The sequence below is a fragment of the Phalacrocorax aristotelis genome, chromosome 26 (assembly GCF_949628215.1).
Source record: "Phalacrocorax aristotelis chromosome 26, bGulAri2.1, whole genome shotgun sequence".
Classification (NCBI taxonomy): domain Eukaryota; kingdom Metazoa; phylum Chordata; class Aves; order Suliformes; family Phalacrocoracidae; genus Phalacrocorax; species Phalacrocorax aristotelis.
In genome coordinates this window covers 2,963,210-2,983,611 of record NC_134301.1, presented here as the reverse complement: position 1 = coordinate 2,983,611, position 20,402 = coordinate 2,963,210, and the positions used below count along the sequence as shown (strand labels likewise).

The 20,402-nt window shown below is 71.3% G+C and overlaps 4 protein-coding genes across 9 annotated transcripts; 3 read left to right on the top strand and 1 right to left on the bottom strand.

The window, feature by feature from the left end:
- Nucleotides 1–128: 128 nt before the first annotated feature.
- On the bottom strand, nucleotides 129–6,128 carry RBMS2 (RNA binding motif single stranded interacting protein 2). 4 transcript variants are annotated; one of them, XM_075075687.1, is made up of 13 exons: nucleotides 5,935–6,105; nucleotides 4,269–4,414; nucleotides 4,095–4,153; nucleotides 3,926–4,017; nucleotides 3,667–3,824; nucleotides 3,377–3,456; nucleotides 3,193–3,302; nucleotides 3,032–3,078; nucleotides 2,854–2,947; nucleotides 2,698–2,745; nucleotides 2,149–2,256; nucleotides 1,977–2,054; nucleotides 129–1,900 (listed from the first exon to the last, which is right to left on the bottom strand). In XM_075075687.1, the coding sequence occupies exons 1-13, from the start codon at nucleotides 5,998–6,000 to the stop codon at nucleotides 1,820–1,822; spliced, it is 1,167 nt and encodes a 388-aa protein (XP_074931788.1). In that variant the 5' UTR covers nucleotides 6,001–6,105; the 3' UTR covers nucleotides 129–1,819. The 4 variants fall into 4 exon arrangements, with proteins under 4 accessions (XP_074931788.1, XP_074931787.1, XP_074931786.1 ...); XM_075075686.1 differs by having other exon boundaries at nucleotides 4,269–4,417; nucleotides 5,935–6,099; XM_075075685.1 differs by having other exon boundaries at nucleotides 2,854–3,078; nucleotides 5,935–6,128.
- A 979-nt stretch (nucleotides 6,129–7,107) lies between these two features.
- Nucleotides 7,108–10,489, top strand: LOC142048551 (aquaporin-2-like). The gene is given in 6 exon segments (XM_075075566.1): nucleotides 7,108–8,138; nucleotides 8,601–8,921; nucleotides 8,992–9,042; nucleotides 9,045–9,146; nucleotides 9,222–9,302; nucleotides 9,752–10,489. Coding segments are annotated over 6 exon segments (780 nt in total). The 5' UTR covers nucleotides 7,108–8,123; the 3' UTR covers nucleotides 9,962–10,489.
- Nucleotides 10,490–10,664: 175 nt separating this feature from the next.
- Nucleotides 10,665–13,060, top strand: LOC142048549 (lens fiber major intrinsic protein). The gene is made up of 4 exons (XM_075075564.1): nucleotides 10,665–11,426; nucleotides 11,887–12,051; nucleotides 12,149–12,229; nucleotides 12,658–13,060. Exons 1-4 carry the CDS (start codon nucleotides 10,779–10,781, stop codon nucleotides 12,853–12,855), a joined length of 1,092 nt encoding a protein of 363 aa, XP_074931665.1. The 5' UTR covers nucleotides 10,665–10,778; the 3' UTR covers nucleotides 12,856–13,060.
- Nucleotides 13,061–13,425: 365 nt separating this feature from the next.
- On the top strand, nucleotides 13,426–20,373 carry TIMELESS (timeless circadian regulator). 3 transcript variants are annotated; one of them, XM_075075563.1, is made up of 30 exons: nucleotides 13,426–13,573; nucleotides 13,913–14,043; nucleotides 14,114–14,267; nucleotides 14,364–14,478; nucleotides 14,568–14,630; nucleotides 14,743–14,844; nucleotides 14,962–15,117; nucleotides 15,196–15,329; nucleotides 15,413–15,500; nucleotides 15,587–15,763; nucleotides 15,838–16,055; nucleotides 16,133–16,236; nucleotides 16,317–16,486; nucleotides 16,562–16,687; nucleotides 16,764–16,915; nucleotides 16,994–17,091; nucleotides 17,171–17,288; nucleotides 17,371–17,572; nucleotides 17,669–17,820; nucleotides 17,893–17,978; nucleotides 18,063–18,186; nucleotides 18,273–18,355; nucleotides 18,427–18,569; nucleotides 18,652–18,820; nucleotides 18,898–18,966; nucleotides 19,033–19,151; nucleotides 19,251–19,395; nucleotides 19,487–19,523; nucleotides 19,687–19,772; nucleotides 19,999–20,373. In XM_075075563.1, exons 2-30 carry the CDS (start codon nucleotides 13,947–13,949, stop codon nucleotides 20,112–20,114), a joined length of 3,603 nt encoding a protein of 1,200 aa, XP_074931664.1. In that variant the 5' UTR covers nucleotides 13,426–13,573; nucleotides 13,913–13,946; the 3' UTR covers nucleotides 20,115–20,373. The 3 variants fall into 3 exon arrangements, with proteins under 3 accessions (XP_074931664.1, XP_074931662.1, XP_074931663.1); XM_075075561.1 differs by having other exon boundaries at nucleotides 19,484–19,523; XM_075075562.1 differs by having other exon boundaries at nucleotides 13,503–13,573; nucleotides 13,916–14,043; nucleotides 19,484–19,523.
- Nucleotides 20,374–20,402: the final 29 nt, after the last annotated feature.

The following is a 20,402-nucleotide window of genomic DNA, read 5'->3' as shown; positions in this document are numbered from 1 at the left end:
GGGGCTGCAAGGAGCCCTGAGCTGGCGGGGGATGCTTTGGGGGACCCTGAGCAGTGGGGGGCTGTGAGGATTCCCCTCCCCCCCCCGCCCAAGACAGAGGCATTTGCTTTTCTTGCCTTTTTATTTAAAAACAAAAAAAAAAAACCAACCTCGAAGTGGGGGGAGCTGTCAGGGGTGGGGGGGGGGGGGCTGAGCGCGGAAGCAGGAAGAAGAAATACAAAACTAGAAACCTCTCGAGATTTTAAAAAAAAGCAACTTAAAAACCTGTACAAAATGCGCTACGTATAAATTAAAGGGGGGGACAGGAGGGGGCCACGGCTTTGCCTCTTCAGCTCGGGCCCCCCCCAGGGCAGGCAGGGCCCCAATGCTCAGCCCCCCCCCCCCCCCACAGTGGGGTGGGGGCTCAGCACAGGGGCTCCCAGCGCCCACCGGCCCCCAAGGGGGGCATCTGCAGGTCTCCCTCTTTGGTTCCTTCCTCGGGGGGGGGGGGCCATGCCCCCCAACCAAAGGGGCTGTGCCCGGGGGAGGGGGGCGGGGAGGGGGGGGTGTGGGGGGCCGGGCAGTAGCAGCAACGGGAGAGGTGGGTGATGGCTGGAAACCGGGGTGGTGGCGTCACCCCAGGCCAGGGGCGAAGGGCTGCAGCCCCCCAACCCCCCAGGCCTGGGCTGGGCACACACCGAGCTGTGGGGTGAGGTAGATGTGTGGTGTGGGGGGTCCCCACTGCCCCATGGCAGGGCTGGGGACTCCACTGCACGGCGGGAGCTGGAAGAACCGGGAGGCCCTGGGCAGAGCTGGGGGCTGGCGGGGGGGGGACACAGCTGGCCCCAGAGCTGGAAGCAAGTGGGGGATGGCTCCCCCCCGCCCCCCACAGGGTGGGACGGAAGGACGGACAGACAGACCCACGGCGCAGGGGTCGCAAAGCCGGGGGGCCGGGGCAGCTCAGCGCCCCTCCCCGCCCCACGACTCCCTCAATCTTTGGTTGCAAGAGCCGCCCCTGCGGGACCCCCTGATTGTCACTGCGTGGGGTGGGGGGGGGCACACGGGGACTGGGGCCACCGCAGCCCTGGGCAGGGGGATGCTAAAGTGCCTGGTCGACCCTCGGGGTGCCCGTGGGGGGCGGGGGGGGGGGGGGGCGGGGGGGGTTATTGCACTTGTCCTGCCCCCTCCCAGGCCGGGGCGGGGGGCAGCATGCAGAGCCCCGGCCCATACCCACGGGGGCAGGGATGGCTGCGGGGGCAGGGAGGGGCACAGCACCCCCGGCCCTGCGGGGGGGGCTGGTGCCCAGAGACTGGATCCCCACGGGGTGGGGGGGGATCCACCACCACCCCCCACCCCCAGTCCCCGACCCGGGGGCACCGGCCGGACCGGGCAGCAGAAGGCACGGGGGGCACCGTGGCTGGGGGAGGGGCTGGCGGGGGCCACGGGCCCTGGAAGCACGAGGAGGGGGGGTGGCTGGGCACTCCCAGCCCCCCCCCCCCGGGGGCGGCGTTTGTCATATTTTCCTTTTTTTTTTCCTTTTAGTTTTTTACAAAATGCAGGAGGAGAAAAAAGCCCTCCGGGGGGGGGGTGGGGGAGGGGCCTGCCTGGACAGGGGGCAGCAAGACACCATGGGAGCAGCAGGACCCCTGACACGGGGACCCCCGCCCCCCCCTCCCCAGGCTCAGGGACCCCGGCTGGGGTGCGGGTCCTTCCCGAGGCGACGGTGGCAATGGGGTGGGGGGGGGGGGAGGGGAGGGGCTGTGCCGGGCAGAGGTCCCGGCACAGCCCCTCCCCAGCAGCTGGCGGGCACAGGGTCCCTCGGGCCAGCCCCCCCCCACCGCTACTTGGGGTAGGGGTAGGGGAAGGCGCCAGGCTCGGATGGCGACTCAATGGGGCCGTGGCTCGGGGCGGCGCTGCCGTCCTGCGGGGAGGCGTTAGCAGAACCTGGGCCCCCGAACCCCCCTGCACCCCCTCCCCGAGCCCCCCGCAGCACTCACCTCCAGCGGGAGGGCGGGCGGCACCGGCGGGTACGGCGGGATGAAGGCTCCGGGGACAGCGGTGGCAGCAGGCACGTACTGGGGAGAGCGGTGGCATCAGTGGGATGGGAGGGGGCCGGAGGGGGAGGGGCGGGGGGGGGGGGGCGGTTGGGGCATGGGGAGGGTGTCTTACCGTGCCAGCACTTCCCAGCGAGAGGTGGCCGAGCTGCTGGGCCAGGGGGGCCACCACGGAGGGCTGGAGGGGGACGGCGTGGTCCACAGCAGGGGCCAGCACCGCACCCTGCACGGCTCCATCAGCCTGGGCCACGGGGCCGCGGAGGGAGGGGGGCTGCGGGGGGGGAAGGGGGGGAGGGCGGGGGGTGGGGGGGGACACCAGGGCCCTGGGGACACATGGGGACACACGAGGACACGGGTCCGGGGGGGGTGGAGGGGCTGCGCAGGGCCAAGGGTGCCGTGGGCACCGGGGACACGGGGCTGTGCGGCCATGGGGGGACATGGGACAGGGCCCAGGGAGGGGCAGGGTGGGGCTGTGGGGCGGGGCTGTGGGTGGGGCTGTGGGGTGGGGCTGTGGGCAGGGCTGTTGCCACTGGCCAGCATGTACAAAGTGGGCGGGGCAAAGCTGCAGAGGGTGGGATGTAGTGGGGCAGGGATGCTGGCAGGGAGTGGCAGGGGTGGGTGGGGCAGCGGGTGGGGCTCCCACACCCACTCCACCCATGCTCACCGTGGGCTGCACGAGGTAGGACTGGTGCATCCAGGTGGGGCCGTGGACCTGCAGCAGCAGCCAGGTGGGAGTGGGTGGGGGCTCCCCTGAGCACCCCCTGCCCTGTGGGGACCCCCCGTCCCCTCAGGACCCCCCCACAGCCCTCCGCCCCCGTACCTGGTAGGAGGAGACGGGGGAGGGCAGGTAGGGGGCCAGGGCCGTGGGGGCGATCATCCGGCTGGGGGCCAGGCCATAGGGCGCCGGGTAGAACCTGTAGGGCGGGGGGTCAGGGGCGGGGGGGGCGCGGCCGGCAGCCCCCGCCCCGCTGGGGCCTGGGGGGGCCCAGGGCACCCACCCGTTCTGCAGCGCCGTCGCAGGGTCATAGGCCAAGGTCACAGTGCCCTGCGGGGGCAAAAGGATCAGCGCTGCCCCACCACTCCCCCCAGCAGCTGTGGGGTCTGCCCCCCAGCAGGACCCCCTCCCCACACCGCCCCCCGCCCCCTGGTCCCCCCTCACCGCATCGCTGTCCCGGGCCCAGGCTCTCCCGTTGGGCACAAACTTGCCCTGGCTCTGCCGCTTCTTCTGCCCCCCGTCCGCAAACTTGCAGAGCAGCGGGTCCGGGGGGGCTGCAGGGAGGAGCCGTCAGTGCCATCAGCCAGCCCCCGGCCCCCCCCAGCCCCCCAGGACCCCCTCAGCCCACCTGGCGCCCCCGGGGGCATCTTGATGTACTTCCCATTGAAGTGGGTGATGACAGCCTCACACTTCTCCGTGGACTCCATCCTGTGGGGAGCGGGGCTGGGGCGGGGGCCGCACACGGGGCCATCCTGGCTGCCCCCGGGCCCGTGCAGCCCCCCCGGCCCCACGCAGCCCCAAGCACCCCCCTGTCCTCCTGGGCACCCCCAGCCCCATCCATTGCTCCATGTACCCCACGCAGCCCCAGGCACCCCTCAGCCTGCAGCAGAGCCCCTCCCTCTGTGTCCCCCCACTTACCGTGCGAAGCCCACACCACGGCTGGCCCCGTGGGGGTCCCGCAGGATCCGGGTCGAGACCACCTGCCCAAAGGGCTTCAGCAGCGCCTCCAGCTCCTGCTCGTCCACCCCCAGCGGCAGGTTCGAGATGTAGAGGTTGGTGGGGTCCTGCTCCTGTTGCTGTGGAGGGGGTCAGGGGGCTGGCCAGGCCCCACAGCACCCAGTGGGGGTTCCAGGGGGGGCTCTGGGTGTCAGGGGGCTCCCGAGGGGCCATGCTGTACCTTGGCCATCTGCGCCTGCACCCCGCTGGCCTTGAGCGCTGTCACAGCCTTCTGGGCTGCCATGGGGCTGTCGAAGTCGACGAAGCCGTAGCCTGGGGGGGGGGCCAGTGGTGAGTGGGGCCCCCAGAGCACACGGCCCCCCACCCTGGCCCCACGGCCCCTCCCCAACCTTTGCACTTGTTGGTTGTCTTGTCCAGGATGGCTTTGGTGGAGACGATCTTCCCATAGCTGGGGGGAAGAGAGGGGGTCAGTGCCCAGCACAGCCCCCAGCCCCCCTACAGTGGGGCTCTGGGCTGGGGGCAGTGGAACCCCAGTCCTCAGGGAGGGTCCCGGCCCCACTCACGGCTGGCAGAGCTTGACGAGGTCCTGGTCCGTGGTGCTGGGGTGCAGCCCCCGGATGTAGAGGTTGGTCTTGCTGAGCTGGTCCGTGGCCCCCCCGGCGGGGCTGGGGCTGGGGGGTCCCAGCGGCTGCGCCGGTGGCACATAGGGCTGCTGGGGGGCAGGGGTCAGCACCTGCCGCAGCTTTGCTGCAGCCCCCCCCCCACATCCTGGTCCCCCAGGGGACACGCGTGCCGGTGCAGCGAGGACAGCCGAAGACCCCAGCAAAGCCTAGGGCCAGATCCTGCCCATCCTGGGCCGCCCCCCCCCAGCCAAGGGACCCCCGGTCCGACACGGCCCCAGGGCCAGCGCCCATCCCCGGGGCCCCTTGGCCGGTGGCCGGAGGCGGCGCCGGCTGGGAAACCTCCGGGCCTGATGTCAACGTGAAAAAATGAATCACCCGCGGCCACCCCCACACCCGGGCCCCCCTGGGTCCCTGTCCCCCTCTCTGGGTCCCCCCATCCCCAGGGGCGGCCCCACGTCCCCACGTCACCCCGGCTCCCCAGCCCCATGGCCCCCCAAGCCCAGGCTCTGCTGCAGCTCGTGGTCTCCGTCCCCGGGCCCTGGTTGGGGGGGATGGGGATGGGGTGACCCTCCCTCACCCACCGGGGACGGGTCTGGGGGTCGCCTGCCTGCGTGGGGTCCCTTATCTGGGACCCACAGACACCCACAGGGACCCCCCTGGCACAAGCAGGCACGGCTGTGCGCACACATGTAGGCGCACACGCATGTGGGTGCACACCCTGCACACAGGGAGGCACAGTTCACATGTGTGTGCGTGTGCGGTGCCCCCCACACGTGCGTGTCCCAGGGCTGGTCTGTGTGCGGGGAGGGGAGCACGCGTGCAAGAGCCTGCCCAGTCCGTGTGGGGCTGTTACCCCATGGTGGGGGCACAGCCAGGCATGGGGGTCTGTGCTCGTGCAGGGCAGATGTGTGTGTGTTGCACACGCGTGTGCAAGCGTGGACAGGTGTCTGGGGGGGGCCGTCATGCCCTGCGTGGGGCCACGGAGCCCCTCGCCTGGGCAGTCCCCCCCTGTGCTGGGGCCTGTGCTGTGTGTGGGGCCAGCACACGGGGTGACCGCAGCCCACCCCCCAGGAAAGTAAACTGAGGCACAGGGTGGGTGGGTGCGCAGCCCCACCCCCCCCGGCCAGGGCGGGGGGTCGTGGCTCACCCGGGTGTCCCGCCCTGACACCCTGCCCCGGTGGGGGCTGGTCCCAGGTGTCCCCCCGACCCCCCCAACACCCCCACAGGCCCGCTGAGGACCCCAGCGTGTGTCCCCCCACCATCGCTCCCGGCTCTCCCCCTGTATCCAGGGCTGTCCCCCCGGGCTCCGGGCCTGTCCCCGCAGCCGCGGGGGGGGGGGACACACGGCCTCGCCATGCCTGTGCCCCCCCCCACCCCGCAATGGCCGACCCCTGGGGAGGGCACGGGGGTCCCCGCGGCGGCGGCGTGCGTCCCCCCCACGCCCCCGCCCGCCCCCGCGGCGCGGCTCCCCCCCCGCCGCGGGGCCCGGGGGGTGCTCCGGGCCGGGGGTCCCGCGGCCCCGCCGCAGCCCGGCGGGCCGGGCCGGGCCTGGCGGCGGGCGGGCGGCCCGGGGGAGGCCCGGGGGGGCGGGCGGCGGCCCCCCTACCTTCTTGCCGCTCTTGTTGTAGGCGAAGGCGGGGAGGCCGGAGCGCGGCTGCACCGAGAGCAGCATTTTCCCGAGCGCGAGGGGCCGGGGCGGGCCGGGAGCCAGGCGGGCCCGCGCCTGACGTCACGCCCGGGAGCCAGCCTGGAATCTGCGCTGGCACCGCGCAGGCGGGGTCCTAACGCCGGCACCGGCCGCGGCCCGACGGGCTGGCGGCTCCCCGGGGGCTGGGGGGAGCCCACACACCGACAGACACCCCCCCCCCCCGCCCCGGGGCTGGGCCCGGCCGCGCTTTTGGTGAGGCCCTCCCGGTACTGCCCCCCGCCCCGCCGCAGGGAGGGACCCTCGGTGCCCCCGGCGCCCCCGGCGGGACGGTGCCCCCAGCCGAGGCGACCTCCCGGTGCCCCGGCCAGGCCGGCCGGGGGTCGGTGGAGGAGGGGGCGACGCAACACCAGGGGAACCTCCGGACACCATCCCCCGGCCGGGCCCCTCCGCTGCGCCCAGGCCTAGCGGCCCGCTGCGGCTGGCGTCAACCGCAACCGCGGGCCCAAACGCCCGGGACCCCGGGGACAGCGAGGAGCGGTGGCGCCGCGGTGGGGAGAGGGGAGGGGGGGGGCTGCACACCGGGAGCGGGGGGCTGCACAGGTGCCCAGGGTCCACGGCCACGGGGGTGTCACTGCCCGCCCGGGGATGGGCTGCCCCGGCGGCGGGGCCCCGCAGCGACCCCAGGGACCTCAGCACCACAGCGACCGGAGCGCCCCGGTCCCTAACGTGCGGCCCCTTTAAGCGCGGCTCCTTTAAGGCCGCGAAGCCCCGCCCCCGCTGCCCGCACCATGGGCGCGGCCATTTTGGAGCCGCCGAGTCACGTGCCAGCCGCCGCCTGCCCGTCAGGCGGAGCCGCCATCTTGGCACCTCCTTCCCCCGCCGCGTGACACCGGCTGGCTCCGCCCCGCGGCTGAGGTCTGGCAGGGGGCCGCCATCTTGGCGCCTCGAGTTACGCCCCCCCACCCCCCCCCGCGATGGGGTGATGTTAAGGGGGGCAGGACGGGGAGTCGGGGGGGGCGTGAGTGGGGATCGGGGGGGCACCTGGGGATCCGTGGGGGGCGGGGTCTGTGGGGCAGGATGGGGGCCCTGCAGGTCAGGGGCAGACCTGGGGGTCCCCTGAGGGTCGGGGGGGGCAGTACAGCGTCCCCGGGATGTTCTGTCAGGCAGGGGCACAATGCAGGGTCCCGCAGGGGTTTGCAGGGCAGGACAGGGGGTCCCCCCGGACCACTCTTGGGGCAGCACCTGGGGGTCGGCCCAGCTGTGCCCAGCCTGGCTCAAGCTCAGCCGAGGGGCCGGGGCAGTGCCAGGGGTGGCCCCGGGGGTGAAGGGTTTGGGGGAGCTGCAACGGCCCCCCTCAGCCCCCCTCCTGCCCTCCAGCCGGCCCCGTCTGCGGGGGCGCGGAGACCACGTGTCCCCGCTCCGTGTCCGTGCGTCCGCCCGCGTGTCCCCGCGGCGCCGGGTCGGCCCCTTTGTGGCAGCCCTCGGCGCGGATTGTTCTGGCTCTTTGCAGGGCGTCAGCAGGGCCGGGGCCCCCGCGTGCCCTGTGCTGAGCCAGGCCCTTCGGCACCAACCCCGCTGACTCACCCCACACGCGGGGCCGGGCTGCTGAGCTGGCAGGGACGTGGGCGCCCAGCGCCCTGCGGGCAGGGACGGAGGGGCACCCCCCCACCCCAGCCCTCTCCTGCTGCCCCCCTGGGGACCAGCACAGCGGGGACGGCCCCAGCCTCCCGGCTCTCTTCACTGGTGTGTGGGCAGGGCTGGCCACGGGGGTGTCGTGTCCCCCCTCCTGGCTCTGTGGGCAGGCACCTTCCCCCCTCCACTCCCCCCAGCCTTTCATCCCTGCCTTTCATCTCTCACCCAGGGATGCAGTGCTGGTCGTCGTGGCAACACCCCAAAGTGTCCCAGCTCATTGCCATGGCACCCAGAGATGCTCTGAGCCGAACCCCACGACCCCTGCAGACCCCCGGGGCCCTGCCCCATCCTCAGCCCCCTCCTGCATCCCTGGAGCGCCTTGTGCCAAGCATGGGGCCCTCCCTCTCCACACCTGGGGGTTTGGCAGTGCCAGGGAGGGGGTGGCAGGGCTGGGGGGTGGGAGGTGCCCCCACCCCAGGCATCCTCCATGCTGGCCTCGGCCCTGCAGCTGCGCCATGGCCATCGGGGAGGTAAGGCCCTGTGAGCTGCACTGCCCCGGCCCCTTCCCCCTCAGCCCCCCGCTTGCCCCCAGAGCCATGGCCCCAGGGTCCCTCCATGCCAGGGGGTGGGTGAACAGCCCCCAACTCATAGGGACCACCCCCAGTCTGTCTTCTCAGCACCCCAGCACATAGCTCCAGCACGAGGGTCCCTGTGTGACCCTCCTGGGGTGCCCCCCAGCCCTGTTGTGGTGCCTGCCCCCCCCCACCTCTGTGACAACAACCCCCAGTAGCCGTGGCACCCATCTCTGTTGCCATGGTGCCCCCATTGCCATGGTGCTTCTGTTGCCATGGTGACCCTGTTGCCAAGGTGCCCCATTGCCAAGACGCCCCCATCACCGTGGTACCCAGTTTCTGAGGGGTCCCGTCACCATGGCACCCCATCGCTGAGGCATTCTGTCACCATGGCACCCCATGGTCACCCTGTTCCCCCAGGAGCTGCGGAGTGGGCGCTTCTGGCGGGGAGTGCTGGCGGAGGCATCAGCGACGCTCATCTTCGTGGGGGTGGTGCTGGGTGCCTCAGCGACCCCCGGGCCCCTGGCACCAGCGCTGGCCGGGGGGCTGGTGGCCGGGGGGTTGGCCTGCACCCTCGGGGCACCCCAGGCCAACCCGGCGCTCACCCTGGCCCTGCTCTGTACCCGCAAGCTGAGCGCCCTGCGTGGGGCCGCCGGGCTCCTGGCCCAGTGTGCTGGGGCCGTGCTGGCCTCCGCCGCCGCCCGCCGGGTGCTGCCGGACGACACCAGCCTCGTCACCAGGGTGAGTGTCCCCGTCCCCGTGCCCGTGCCCGTCCCGGCGGCGGGGCGCTGAGGCCGGGCTGTCACGGCAGGTGAGCGTGGCGGGGACAGCGGGGCAGGCCCTGGCCTGGGAGACCTTCGCCCCACCTTCCAGCTGGCACTGGCTGCCTTTGCTGCTGCCGACGGGGCGGCCCCCCAGGGCGGGCTGGTCCTGGGCAGCGCCGTGGCCGCCGGCGCCCTGGCCGCGGTAAGGACCCCTGCCCATCCTCACCCAGGGCTGCTGGCCCCCACCCTGGCCAGCCTTGACCTCCCTCTCCCACAGGGGCCGTTCTCGGGGGGCAGCATGAACCCAGCACGCTCGCTGGGGCCAGCCATCGTCACTGGCATCTGGGACGACCACTGGGTGAGTTGGCAGCACCCTCTGGTCCCCCCCAGAGGTGCCCCCAGCTGCAGGGTGGGTCCCCCCGGTCCTGCCTCCACCCCAGGACAGGGGTCCTGGGCTCTTCCCTTCATTGGCACGGGTCCCCTAGTCCCCCCTGGGACAGGTCCCCCTCAGCTGCATCTCCAGTTTGGGTCCTTCTAGTTCCTCCATCACAGCATGGTTCCCCTCAAGTCCCCATCCTTGGGATGGGCCCCTCCTGGCCCCCCCATCCTAGATGTGTGATCCTGCCATGGCTCCTCATGCCTGGAGCAGATTCCTCCAGTCAGTCCCCATCAGTGGTGTGGGGTCTGCGGTCCCCCCACCCCTGTGGCAGTGTCCAGCAGCCCCTGGCCCTGCATCCCCCTGGCCCTAGGGCACCCCTGACATGTGTGTCCCCCACCGGGACACCCCTGATGCTGCATCCCCCCCAGGTATACTGGTTGGGCCCGGTGCTGGGCGCAGTGCTGGCCGGGCTCGCCTACGAGTTTGTCTTCGCCCCCGGTGCCTCCCGGGAGAAGCTGGGTGCTTGCCTTGCCTGCCGGGACGTGGCACTGGTGGAGACCACCAGCCCATCCCGCTCATCGCCTTCTGCCTGCGGCCCCCCGGTCCCCCTGGCCGAGCGGGGCCAGGACATGGCCTGACCACCCTGGCCCCCTGCTCCAACCCAGCCCACAGGAGGTAGCACGTGAGCCCCAATGTCGGGTCCCTGCCAGTCCCCGAGCCCAGCAACCTCCATGGGGCATGAAGGGCATGGTGCCCCCTGGCAGGATGGGGGGAGCCAGGGGGCCTGTGCACAGATGGCTCCAGCCTCCCCCTCCCCCCAGTTGCCCCCTCCTCCTGGGAGGATTAAAGGTGGCTTTGGGTCAGAGCCGGGTGCAGAGTGTTGCTGTGGGGGACGGGGGGGTCTTGGTGGCTGCAAGACCCCCATCCTGTGCCCTTGGGGCATGGGGGAACCCTGATGCCAGGATCTTCCCCTGTGTCCCCCTTGGGGCTGTGCCCCCCTTGGGGCCATGCCCCCATGCCAGCTGCCCCGGGAGGGTGCCCCCTCCCAGCGGCCCTGTGGCAAGGGCGGGGGGCCGGGACCCCCCGTCCGCCCCGTCCCGTGCCGGGGCGCTGAGCGCAGCAAAGCCCTTTGTCACGGCCTCTGCAGCCCCGGCAGATTTCTGCAGGCACCAATGGCCGTGCCCAGCCCTAATCCCCCTGGCCGGGGAATTAGCGCCCGCTAAGCCGGGCTGAATAACCCTCCCGCAGACAACAGGGCTGGAGCGGGGGGAGCCCCCGTGGTCCCCAGCAGGGCTGGCCCGGGGGGGCACCCAGGGCCCCCCTGTGTGGGGCTGGGAGAGGCTGGTTCCCAGCAGGGTCACCCCAAATTGTCCCCCAAAACATGAGGGGGTGGGCTCAGTGCTGACCCCAGCCCCTGAACGTGGTGGTGTCCTTGAAACCCAACTGAGGGCACCTATGGGTCAGAGCTCCCCCCCCCTCCCAAGCAAGGCAGCGCCAAGGATTGAGGGGTGCAGCTCTGGGGTGTCCCCACTATCCTGGGGGTGCAGGGTTGCCCTGGGGGTCCCTGCAGGGGGGACCTCGCCATGTGTCACCCAGCCCCTGCCCCGGGCAGCGAAGCAGTTAACGGGGGGGTGGCAGCAGTGGGATCCCACCCCCGGGGCCGGCCAGAGGGGGCCTTATAAAGGTGGGTGCGGGCACCCCCGGGGAGGGGAGCGGGGCCACGGAGGGCAGCGGGGCCAGGCCATGCGGGAGCTGCGCTCGTCCTCCTTCTGGAGGGCCATCCTGGCCGAGTTCCTGGGCAGCTTCCTCTATGCCCTGCTGGGGCTGGGGGCCTCCCTGCGCTGGGCCCCAGGCCCCCCCAGCGTCCTGGGGGCCGCCCTGGCCTTCGGGCTGGCCCAGGCCACCCTGGTGCAGGCGCTGGGCCATGTCAGCGGGGGCCACGTCAACCCGGCCATCACCCTGGGCTTCCTGCTGGCCTCGCAGCTCTCCCTGCCCCGCGCCCTGGGCTACCTCCTGGCCCAGCTGCTGGGCGCCCTGGCCGGGGCCGGCGTGCTCTACGGGGTGACGCCAGCCCCCATCCGCGGCACCCTCGGCCTCAGCGCGGTGAGCAGCGGTGGGGGAGGGACTGGGGGGGCTTGAGGGGTTGGGGTACTGTGGGGTGGGGAGGGGGAGTGGGGCTCCAGGAGGTGTTTTGGGGTTTGGGGTACCATGGGGCTGTAATGGCAGACTGTGGGGTTTGGGGTGCTGAGGGACTGGGGGGCTAATGGGGGATTAGGTGGGTCAGGAGGCGTTTGAGGCTTTGGGGTGGCATGGGGCAGTAATGGGGGGGCTGGGTGCCTGGGAGGTGTTTGTTTGGAGGTGAGCAGGGGTTTGGGGTATGGCGGGGCTGGGGATGATGAGGGGGTCAACAGGCAGTTGGGGCCAGGAGGTGCTTGGGAGCATGGAGGGGGGTGACAGCTGGGGCAGTGGGGATTTGGGGTGCCAGAGGAATGGGGGACCAGCTCTGTGGGGTGCTGGCTGCCGGCCAGGAGCAGGCAGGGTGCTGAGCCCCCTCCCCGCACAGCTGCACCCCAGCGTGGGCCTGGGCCAGGGCACAGTGGTGGAGCTGCTCCTGACCGCCCAGTTCGTCCTCTGCGTCTTGGCCAGCTTCGATGACCGCCACGACGGGCGCCCGGGCTCGGCCGCATTGCCCATCGGCTTCTCCCTCACCCTGAGCCATCTCTTTGGGGTAAGGGCAGCCGCGGGGACCCCCCTGGTGTGACCCCCGGGGCTGGGAAGGGTGTCCAGGGCTGCCGGGGCACTCCACCACCCTGTCCTCCCTGCAGATCCACTACACGGGCGCTGGCATGAACCCCGCACGCTCCTTCGCCCCCGCCGTCATCACCCGCAACTTCACCAACCACTGGGTAAGTGGGGTGGGGGGACCCCCCATCCTGCCCCGGGCCCTCCAGGTCCCTCCCCGCTTGTCCCAGTCCTGTCCCAGCTGTGGCGTCCCCGCCGAGGGGGGACAGCTGCCGCAGCCGCCCTGGTAACAGCAGCACCCCGGGGCGCTGGGGGCTGCACAGGTGGGGCGCGGGGAGCCCCCCCCCTTCCTGCCCCCCAGCATCTCGGGGGGATGTGGCCGCCCCTCACTCACACTGCCTCCTCCCACCCCCCGCGCCGGGAGGGGGGTGCCCCGCGGCCCGCCCGGACCCCCGCGGGTATGTGGGGGGGCGACCGGGGAACCCCCGGCCACGCCGGACCCCTCGAAGCCGGGGTCGCCCGGGGCCCCGCAGGCCGGGGCGGGGCGGGTGCCGGTGCCGCCGGTGCCGGTGCCCACGCCGCCCCCCGGCAGGTGTACTGGGCGGGCCCGCTGCTGGGCGCGGCGCTGGGCGCGGTGCTGTACGAGTTCGCGCTGTGCCCGCGGCCGCGCAGCCTGGCCGAGCGCCTGGCCGCCCTCAAGGGAGAGCCGCCCGCCGCCGAGCCGCCGCCCGAGCCGCCGGCCGAGCCGCTGGAGCTGAAGACGCTGGAGCTGAAGACGCAGGGCCTGTAGGCCGGGCCCGGCCCCCCCCGCGCCCGCCCGCTGCTTTGCTGTGACGGGGCCGCCGCGGTGCGTGTGGTGCGTGTGTGTGCGGCGCGGCGGGGCCCGACACCGGGGCTCGGCCCCACCGACCGACCGGGGCCGCCCGTACCGGCCCGGGGCCGCCCCGCCGCGGCGGGAGTTCTGTGTTCGGTGAATTAAACCTGCTCTTTTATTTTGGTAACCGCTGGCGGCCGTGGCCGGGGCCGGGGGGGGGGGGGTGTGAGCCGGGAGGGGCGGGACGCACCGGGGGAACCGGGCGCGAACCGGGGCCGCGTCGCCCCGGCAACCGCGCGGGGCCTGACGGGAGGCGCCGCCCGTAGCCGCCCATTCCCGCGCCCGCCGGAGAGGCCCCGCCCCGGGGAGGGGCTGCGCCGCAGTCAGCGCCGCATTTAAAGGGGCAATGCCGCGCAGGCGGCTCTCCCCTTCCCGCAGGGTGATCCGCGGCGGGGGGAGTCCCCGCAGCACTGCTTTGAGGGGAGCGGGGCGGCGCGGGTGCCGTATTCGAGGGGAAGGGGCTGCGGGCATCGCGCCGTGCCCGTGGTGGGCGGCAGGGGAGGTGAGGCAGGGGATCACTGGGACCGCACAGTAGCTGTTGCCGCTTGAAGCCCGCGGGCGGGGCGGGGCCTCTCGCCGCGGGAACTGGGGCGGTTGTGTAAGGCCGCCTCCGCGTAGGCTGCCGGGCCGCTCGGTGAGCCCCGGGCGGGGGGCGCGGGGGGCGCGGGGGGCGCGGGGGGCCGGGGCACCGGGGCCGGTGTCGGTGTCGGGGGGGACGGGCCGGGCTGGTGCCTGGGGGGTGGGGGACGGGCCGGGCCCGGCCGGCGCTCCGGGATCGAGGGGCACCGGGCCCGGCCGGTGCCCCGGGAAGGGGAATCCCCGCTGGTGCCCCGATCTCGGGAACCGCGCCACTAGGGCCGGCCGGTGCCCTGGGAAGGGGTGGAGGATGCCTGAGGCCGGCCGGTGCCCCAGGGGGACCCCAGAACGGGGCGGGGGGGGGCAGCCGGCGGTGGCGCTGACGGCCGTCCCGCAGAAGGCCCCCGGTCCCCAGCGTCCCGCCGCGCTGTATGGACTGGTACATGATGAACTGCGAGCTGCTGGCCACCTGCAGCGCCCTGGGATACCTGGAAGGGGACGTCTACCACCGGGAGCCCGACTGCCTGGGTAGGTGGGGCGGGGGCGGGGGGCGGCGGGGCCCGGGGGCGGCGGGGGCTTACGGCCCGTCCCCTCTCAGAGAGCGTCAAGGACCTGATCCGGTACCTGCGCCATGAGGACGAGACGCGGGACATCCGGCAGCAGCTGGGGGCAGCCCAGATCCTGCAGAACGACCTCCTGCCCATCCTGGTCCAGTACCCGCAGGACAAGGTGCTCTTTGATGCCATTGTCAGGTACCGGGGGGAGCAAGACGGGGGGCTGGGGGCGGCCCTGGCGGGGGTTCCCCATGAAGAGGTGGTCCCACACACCCCGGCCCTGCCCTCTCACAGGCTGATGGTGAACCTGACACAGCCGGCTCTGCTCTGCTTTGGCAAAGTGCCGCCGGATGCCACCTCCCGGCACCACTTTCTCCAGGTCCTGTCCTACCTACAGGCCTACAAAGAGGTGAGTCTGCCCAGTGAGGGGCCCCTGGCCCAGCCCCTGGGTGGGGGGCTCTGCCTGGGACTCCCAGACTCACACAGGACTTTCTGCAGGCTTTTGCCAGTGAGAAAGTTTTTGGGGTGCTCAGCGAGAAGCTCTATGACCTGCTGCAGCTGGTGAGTCGCGCATCCCCGTGCAGCTCCCGGGGACTGTGTGGTCCAGCCCTGCCGAGCGGGGCTGGGGTTCCCATGGGTGCCGTGGGCAGCCCTCACAGCTCTATCACCCCAGGACTGGGAGCAGCGGCAGGAGGAGGACACGCTGCTGATTGAGAGGATCTTACTGCTGGTGCGCAATGTGCTGCATGTCCCCCCGGACCCCACGGAGGAGCAGGTACCGTACCAGGATGGGGCCCATCTCCAGGTACCCAGCAGGTCTGGGGCCATGGTGTCTCCATGGGGACCCTGACTCTCTGCCTGCTGAGACCCCCTTGCCCACCATGCCCCCCAGGGTGTGGATGGTGATGCCAGCGTGCATGACCGGGTGCTCTGGGCGATGCACATCAGCGGGATGGACGACCTGCTCAAGTTTCTGGCCAGTGCCCAGGCAGAGCAGCAATGGGCCCTGCACGTCCTGGAGATCATCTCCCTCATGTTCCGTGACCAGGTGAGCCAGGGTGGGGGGCAGTGGGGCTGGGGACCCCCCCCCAGAGCCCCCCTGCAGTGCTGATGGCACTGCTTGCAGAGCCCGGAGGAGCTGGCGGCCCTGGGGCAGGGGCAGGCGGCTGCGGAGCACGGGGAGGACACACGGGAGCTGGAGACCCTGCGGCAGCGGGAGCTGGCGGAGAAGAGGGTTCGAGCGCTGCAGCGCCCATCCAGGTGAGGTGGGGGGGACTCCCATGGTGAGGCTGCGGCCCCTGTGGTGGGGCTGGCGTCGCTCAGCCCCTGTCCCCCTGCCCCAGGCACTCCCGCTTCGGTGGCTCCTACGTCCTGCAGGGCCTGAAGGCAATCGGGGACCGGGACGTCGTCTTCCACAAGGGACTGCACAATGTGAGTGTGGGGACGGGGATGTGGTGAGGGGGCAAAGGGATGACATGGGGGCACGAGTCTGGTTGTTCTATGTTTGTCCTCTGCAGCTGAAAAGCTACAGCCACGACCTGGGCAAGGAGACACGGCGGGTGCCGCGGCGGCGTCAGGCAGCCCCCGAGGCCGAGCCCCCGCGCCGCTCTGCCCGCAATGTCCGGCTCTTCCTGTGCCACTTCTGCCAGGACTTCCTGGAAGGCTGCTACAACCGCCTGATGCTGCTGGTCAAGGTGAGGGGCTGGGGGGCTGTGACCCCCTCCCTGGGCTCAGGGACCCCTGCTGAGCCCCCCCCCGCCATCCCCAGGACCAGCTGGTGCGGGAGAAGGCTCAGCAGCATGACGAGACCTACTACCTGTGGGCTACCGCCTTCTTCATGGCCTTCAACCGCCGCCGGGGCTTCCGCCCGGAGCTGGTGTCGGAGACAGTGGGCATCCGCGCCTTCCACTTCATCGAGCAGAACCTCACCACCTACTATGAGATGGCATTGATGGACAAGAAGGAAGCAGCGACCTGGGCCCGCAGGTGGGGGCTAGGACCCCTCCGGGTGCCTGGGACCCCCCCCAGGAGTGGGGTCCTGCCCTGACGCTGCCTGTCCCCAGGATGCACCTGGCCCTGAAGGCGTACCAGGAGCTGCTGCGAACGGTGGAGGAGATGGACCGGTCCCCTGAGCAGGCAGTGCGGGACAGCAGCCAGGTCATCAAGAGTGAGTCTGTCTCTCCCTCCATCCATCCATACCTGGGCAGGGAGTCTGACCTTGTCCTTGGCTGACCATCTCCTCCCCAGGCAACATTTTTTACCTGATGGAGTACCGGGAGCTCTTCCTCGCCCTCTTCCGCAAGTTCGATGAGACCAAGCAGCCACGCAGCTTCTTGCGGGACCTGGTGGAGACGGCTCACCTCTTCCTCCGCATGCTGGAGCGCTTCTGCCGGGGCCGTGCTAGCCTTGTGGTGCAGGTGGGATGCAGCTGCCCTGCCGGGGGGTCCCTGGGGTACAGGGGAGCACCTCCTGACCCTGTCCTCACCCCTCAGAGCAAGCGTGTGCGGAGGAAGAAGAAGCCACGGGCACCCACATCCCTTGCCCCGCAGCCACCCAGCACTGCGGAGCTGGAGGAGCTTTGGGCAGGATTGGCCCCACAGCTCCAGGCCTGCCTGCAGGTAGGGGGAGGGATCCGGCCCCACAGGGGCCACTGGGTGTCTTGGCGAGGCACAGGGTGACAGTATCCCACCCCAGGGTGAGGTGACGCTCCCCGAGGATGTGGTGCCCTTCGACGCTGCCTCGGAGACACCAGTGGAGGAGCAGCGCACAGAGGCTCTGCTGCGGATCCAGGGGTGCCTGCGGGATGCCCAGGCCCCCCAGGCCCTGCGGCTGCTCCGCTCCGCCAGGTACCGGCACTGCAGTTCCCATCGCGTGCCCGGGCAGGGGCCTGGGGACACAGTGCCAGCCTTTCCTGCTCTTCCCAGGGATGTCTGGCCCGAAGGGGACGTGTTCGGACCCCCGGCTGCGGGGCCGCTCGAGGAGACCCGGCTGCTGCAGGAGATCCTCTTTGCTCCCCTGCCCCGTGAGTCCCCAGCTGGCGGCACCGGGAGCGGCGGGCTCTGGGACACGTGCTCCAGGACCTTACCACCATCCCACTGCAGAGCACATGCCCCCCGAAGCCGAGGAGCCAGAGGAAGAGGAAGAGGAGGATGAGGAAGAGGAGAGAGAGACCGTGCAGGTGTCAGAGAAGGAGTTCAACTTCCTTGACTACTTGAAACGGTGAGAGGGAATGGGGGGGTCCGGGGGTCCGGGGTGGCACCACTAGCTGGGGCGGCCCCACTCACCGGGGCTGCTGGGGCAGGTTTGCCTGCGCCCCCGTGGTCCGGGCGCTCGTGTTGCTGCTGCGGGGGTACGCCCGCAACAGCCCCCGCACCAACCACTGCGCCGCCCGCCTGCTGCACCGCCTGGCCCGTGACCTGCACATGGAGGCCCTGCTCTTCCAGCTCTCCCTCTTCGCCCTCTTCCACCGCCTCCTCAGCGATCCCGCCGCCGGCGCACACCAGGTCAGCTGGGGCCCAGCTGCCCCTGAGCCCCCCGTGCCCCCAGGGAGGGGTTCCCCCAGCATCTCCCAGCCCCTCTTTCCCTCCCTTCACCTGCAGGAGCTGGTGGCATTGGCCAAGTTCATCCTGGGCAAGTTCTTCGCGCTGGCGGCCACCAACAAGAAGGCCTTTGTGGAGCTGCTCTTCTGGAAGACCCCGGCAGCCATCCGTGAGATGACCGAGGGCTACGGCTCCCTGCAGGAGGGAGAGGGGTGAGTGTGGGGCTGGGGCGGGGGCTGCCGCCCTCCCATCACCTCTCCTCACCTCCTTTTCTCTCTGGGCAGGGCTGGCAGGAGCCGGGTGCCCCCCTGGACACCCCAGGAGGAGCAGGAGCTGCGGGAGCTGTACTGGAAGTACAAGGAGGTGGAAGGTACTGGGGCTCCCCACGGTGGGGGGCAGCGGGAGCCCCAGGGTGTGGCGGGGGCTCCATCCCTGCAGCCTCCCACTCCCGCAGGCGAGGACATCATCGCCGCCATCCTGGCCCATCTCCCGGCACCTGGACGGACGCGGAGGCAGGTGGTGAAGCAGCTGGTGCGGCTGGGGCTGGCCAGCAGTGCCAAGGACTTCCCACGGGAGAGGTGGGTTGGTGACCCCCAAGGGGGACCCCTGGGCCGGGGTGGCTGCCTCGACCCAGGGTAGGGACTGACGGCCGTGTGCCCCCCAGGAAGGGCACCGGCCTCGTGCTGTGGACGCAGGAGCAGGAGGAGGAGCTGGTGCGGCTCTTTGAGGAGTTCCAGGGCTCAGAGGGTGAGCAGGGCTTGGCTGGCTGGGAGGGGCAGCCCCCCATAGCCCCCCTGCCCTGACCCCCCTCCCCTCAGACATCCTGGGGAACATCATGAAGCACCTGACGGCGCGGCGGTCGCGGGCTCGTGTGGTGGAGAAGCTGCTGGGTCTGGGGCTGGTGTCGGAGCGCAAGGAGCTGTACAAGAAGCGCCGGAGGAAGGGGCATGGCCCTGGGCCGGTACGGGGAGCTCTGGGGGCCTGGGCTGTGCCCAGCGGGTCCTGCCCCATCTCGGGCACCCACACACTGCTTGTCCCTGCAGGATGTGGCAGGCACCCCGGCGGTGCCGGCCCAGGATAGCTCAGCAGAGGACAGGGACAGTGAGGAGGAGGAGGAGGAGGAGGATGAAGCAGAGGAAGGCCCCATGGAGGAGGACTGGGCACCTGAGGAAGGGGCAGGGCAGGGCCTGGCGCATCGTCTGCATCAGGAAGGTGGGCGAGGGGCTCTGAGCCCCCCGGTCGGGCTTGGCTCCGGGGCCGTATCCTGTCTCACCCTCCCCTGTCCTTAGGCCTGGCTGGGCCCCTGCGGTGGCTGGAGAACTGCCTGAGGAGGACGGCCGGGGACCGCGAGGAGGACGGTGAGTGGGCAGGGGCAGGGGGTCAGGGTGGGGGCCAGGGCCAGGCTGATGGTGGTCTCTGCTCAGGTGTATCCCACCCAGTGCCGCTGGTGCCGCTCTCGGAGGAGAATGAGGACGCCATGGAGGACCGGCGCTTCCGGGCCCTGCTGCGGCAGCTGGGGCTCCGGCCCCCTGCCAGCGAGCAGGTGGGGTCCCCGTCGCTGTCTCCGTGTCCCTGTTGCTGTCTCCATGTCCCCATCCGTCGCTCCTGGTGCAGCCCTGCAGCATCTCTCCTCTCTGCCCAGGAATCCTTCTGGCGCATCCCAGCAGCCCTCACCCCGCAGCAGCTCCGCCGTGCAGCCGCCTCCATCGCCCACCACGGCCCCGACCCCCCAGCATCCCCCCAGGGGCTGCTGGAGCCACCCAGGTGCCCCCAAGACCCCGGTCCAGGTGAGGGGCTGGGCTGTGGGGGTGTGGGAGCCAGGCTGGCATCACCCAGAGTGGGGGACCAGTCCTGAGCCGCTCTTGTGCCCATTAGCAGAGCAGCTGCCGGCAGGGCAGGGATCGGACTCGGAGAGGTGAGAACGGGCTCCCGTGCCCCAGCCCCGCAGCTGGATCCTCTCCCTGACTCTGGGGGGCTCCTGTCCCCAACTCTGGGGGTCCTATCCCTGACTGGGGAAGGAATTTGGGTTCTCCCAGCGTGGGGCTGAGCAGTGCCAACCCCTGTCCCCACTGCTGCAGTGAGGAGCCTGTTCCTGTCCCCAGCCCGGTGCAGCCAGGCACCAAGAGGCGACGGGAGCTTGACAGCGAGGACGATGGGAGCTCAGGTGTGTTGAGCCCTTCTGCTCTCTCCTGGGGGGCTGCAGCGGCTCTTCCCCTGTGGTGCTCTGGGTATCACCAGGAGCTGGGCATGGGGTGCTGCTGTGTCCCGGCTGACCTGTCCCCAGCCCCTTTGCCACATCCCTGGTGATGGGGAGATGGGGGGGGGCAGACGTGTACCCCTGTTCCCCCTAGCTGGGGGGTCAGCCCCTTCCCCGCTCCCTCCACCCGCAGGCGCAGAGCCGGCCCCTGCAGCCCCCAGCTCCCAGGAGGATGAGGAGGAGGACCTGCAGCCCCTGGGGAGGCGGAAGCGCGTCCGCCTTGTAGAGGAGGAAGAGGAGGATGATTGAGGGGTTCCCCCTTCCCTGCGCCCAGGCCCTGGCCTGTTTTCTAGGATTTTTGCAGGTTTTAAAACTGTTTTTAAAGGTGCTGCGAAAGCAAGTGGCAGCTCTCCTCCCTGTCCCCTTCCACGGTGTCTGTCCTGGTGTCTCCATGTCCCTGTTTTACCCCAGCCTCCCTCTTTTCTGTCAGGTTTTTTTTTTTTTTCTTTCCTTAATGCCTTTTAAATTTGGAAAGAGACCAAATAAATAAGCGCAGCTCTTGGCCTTGCCTGGTCTGTGGGCTGGGTCCCTGGGGCT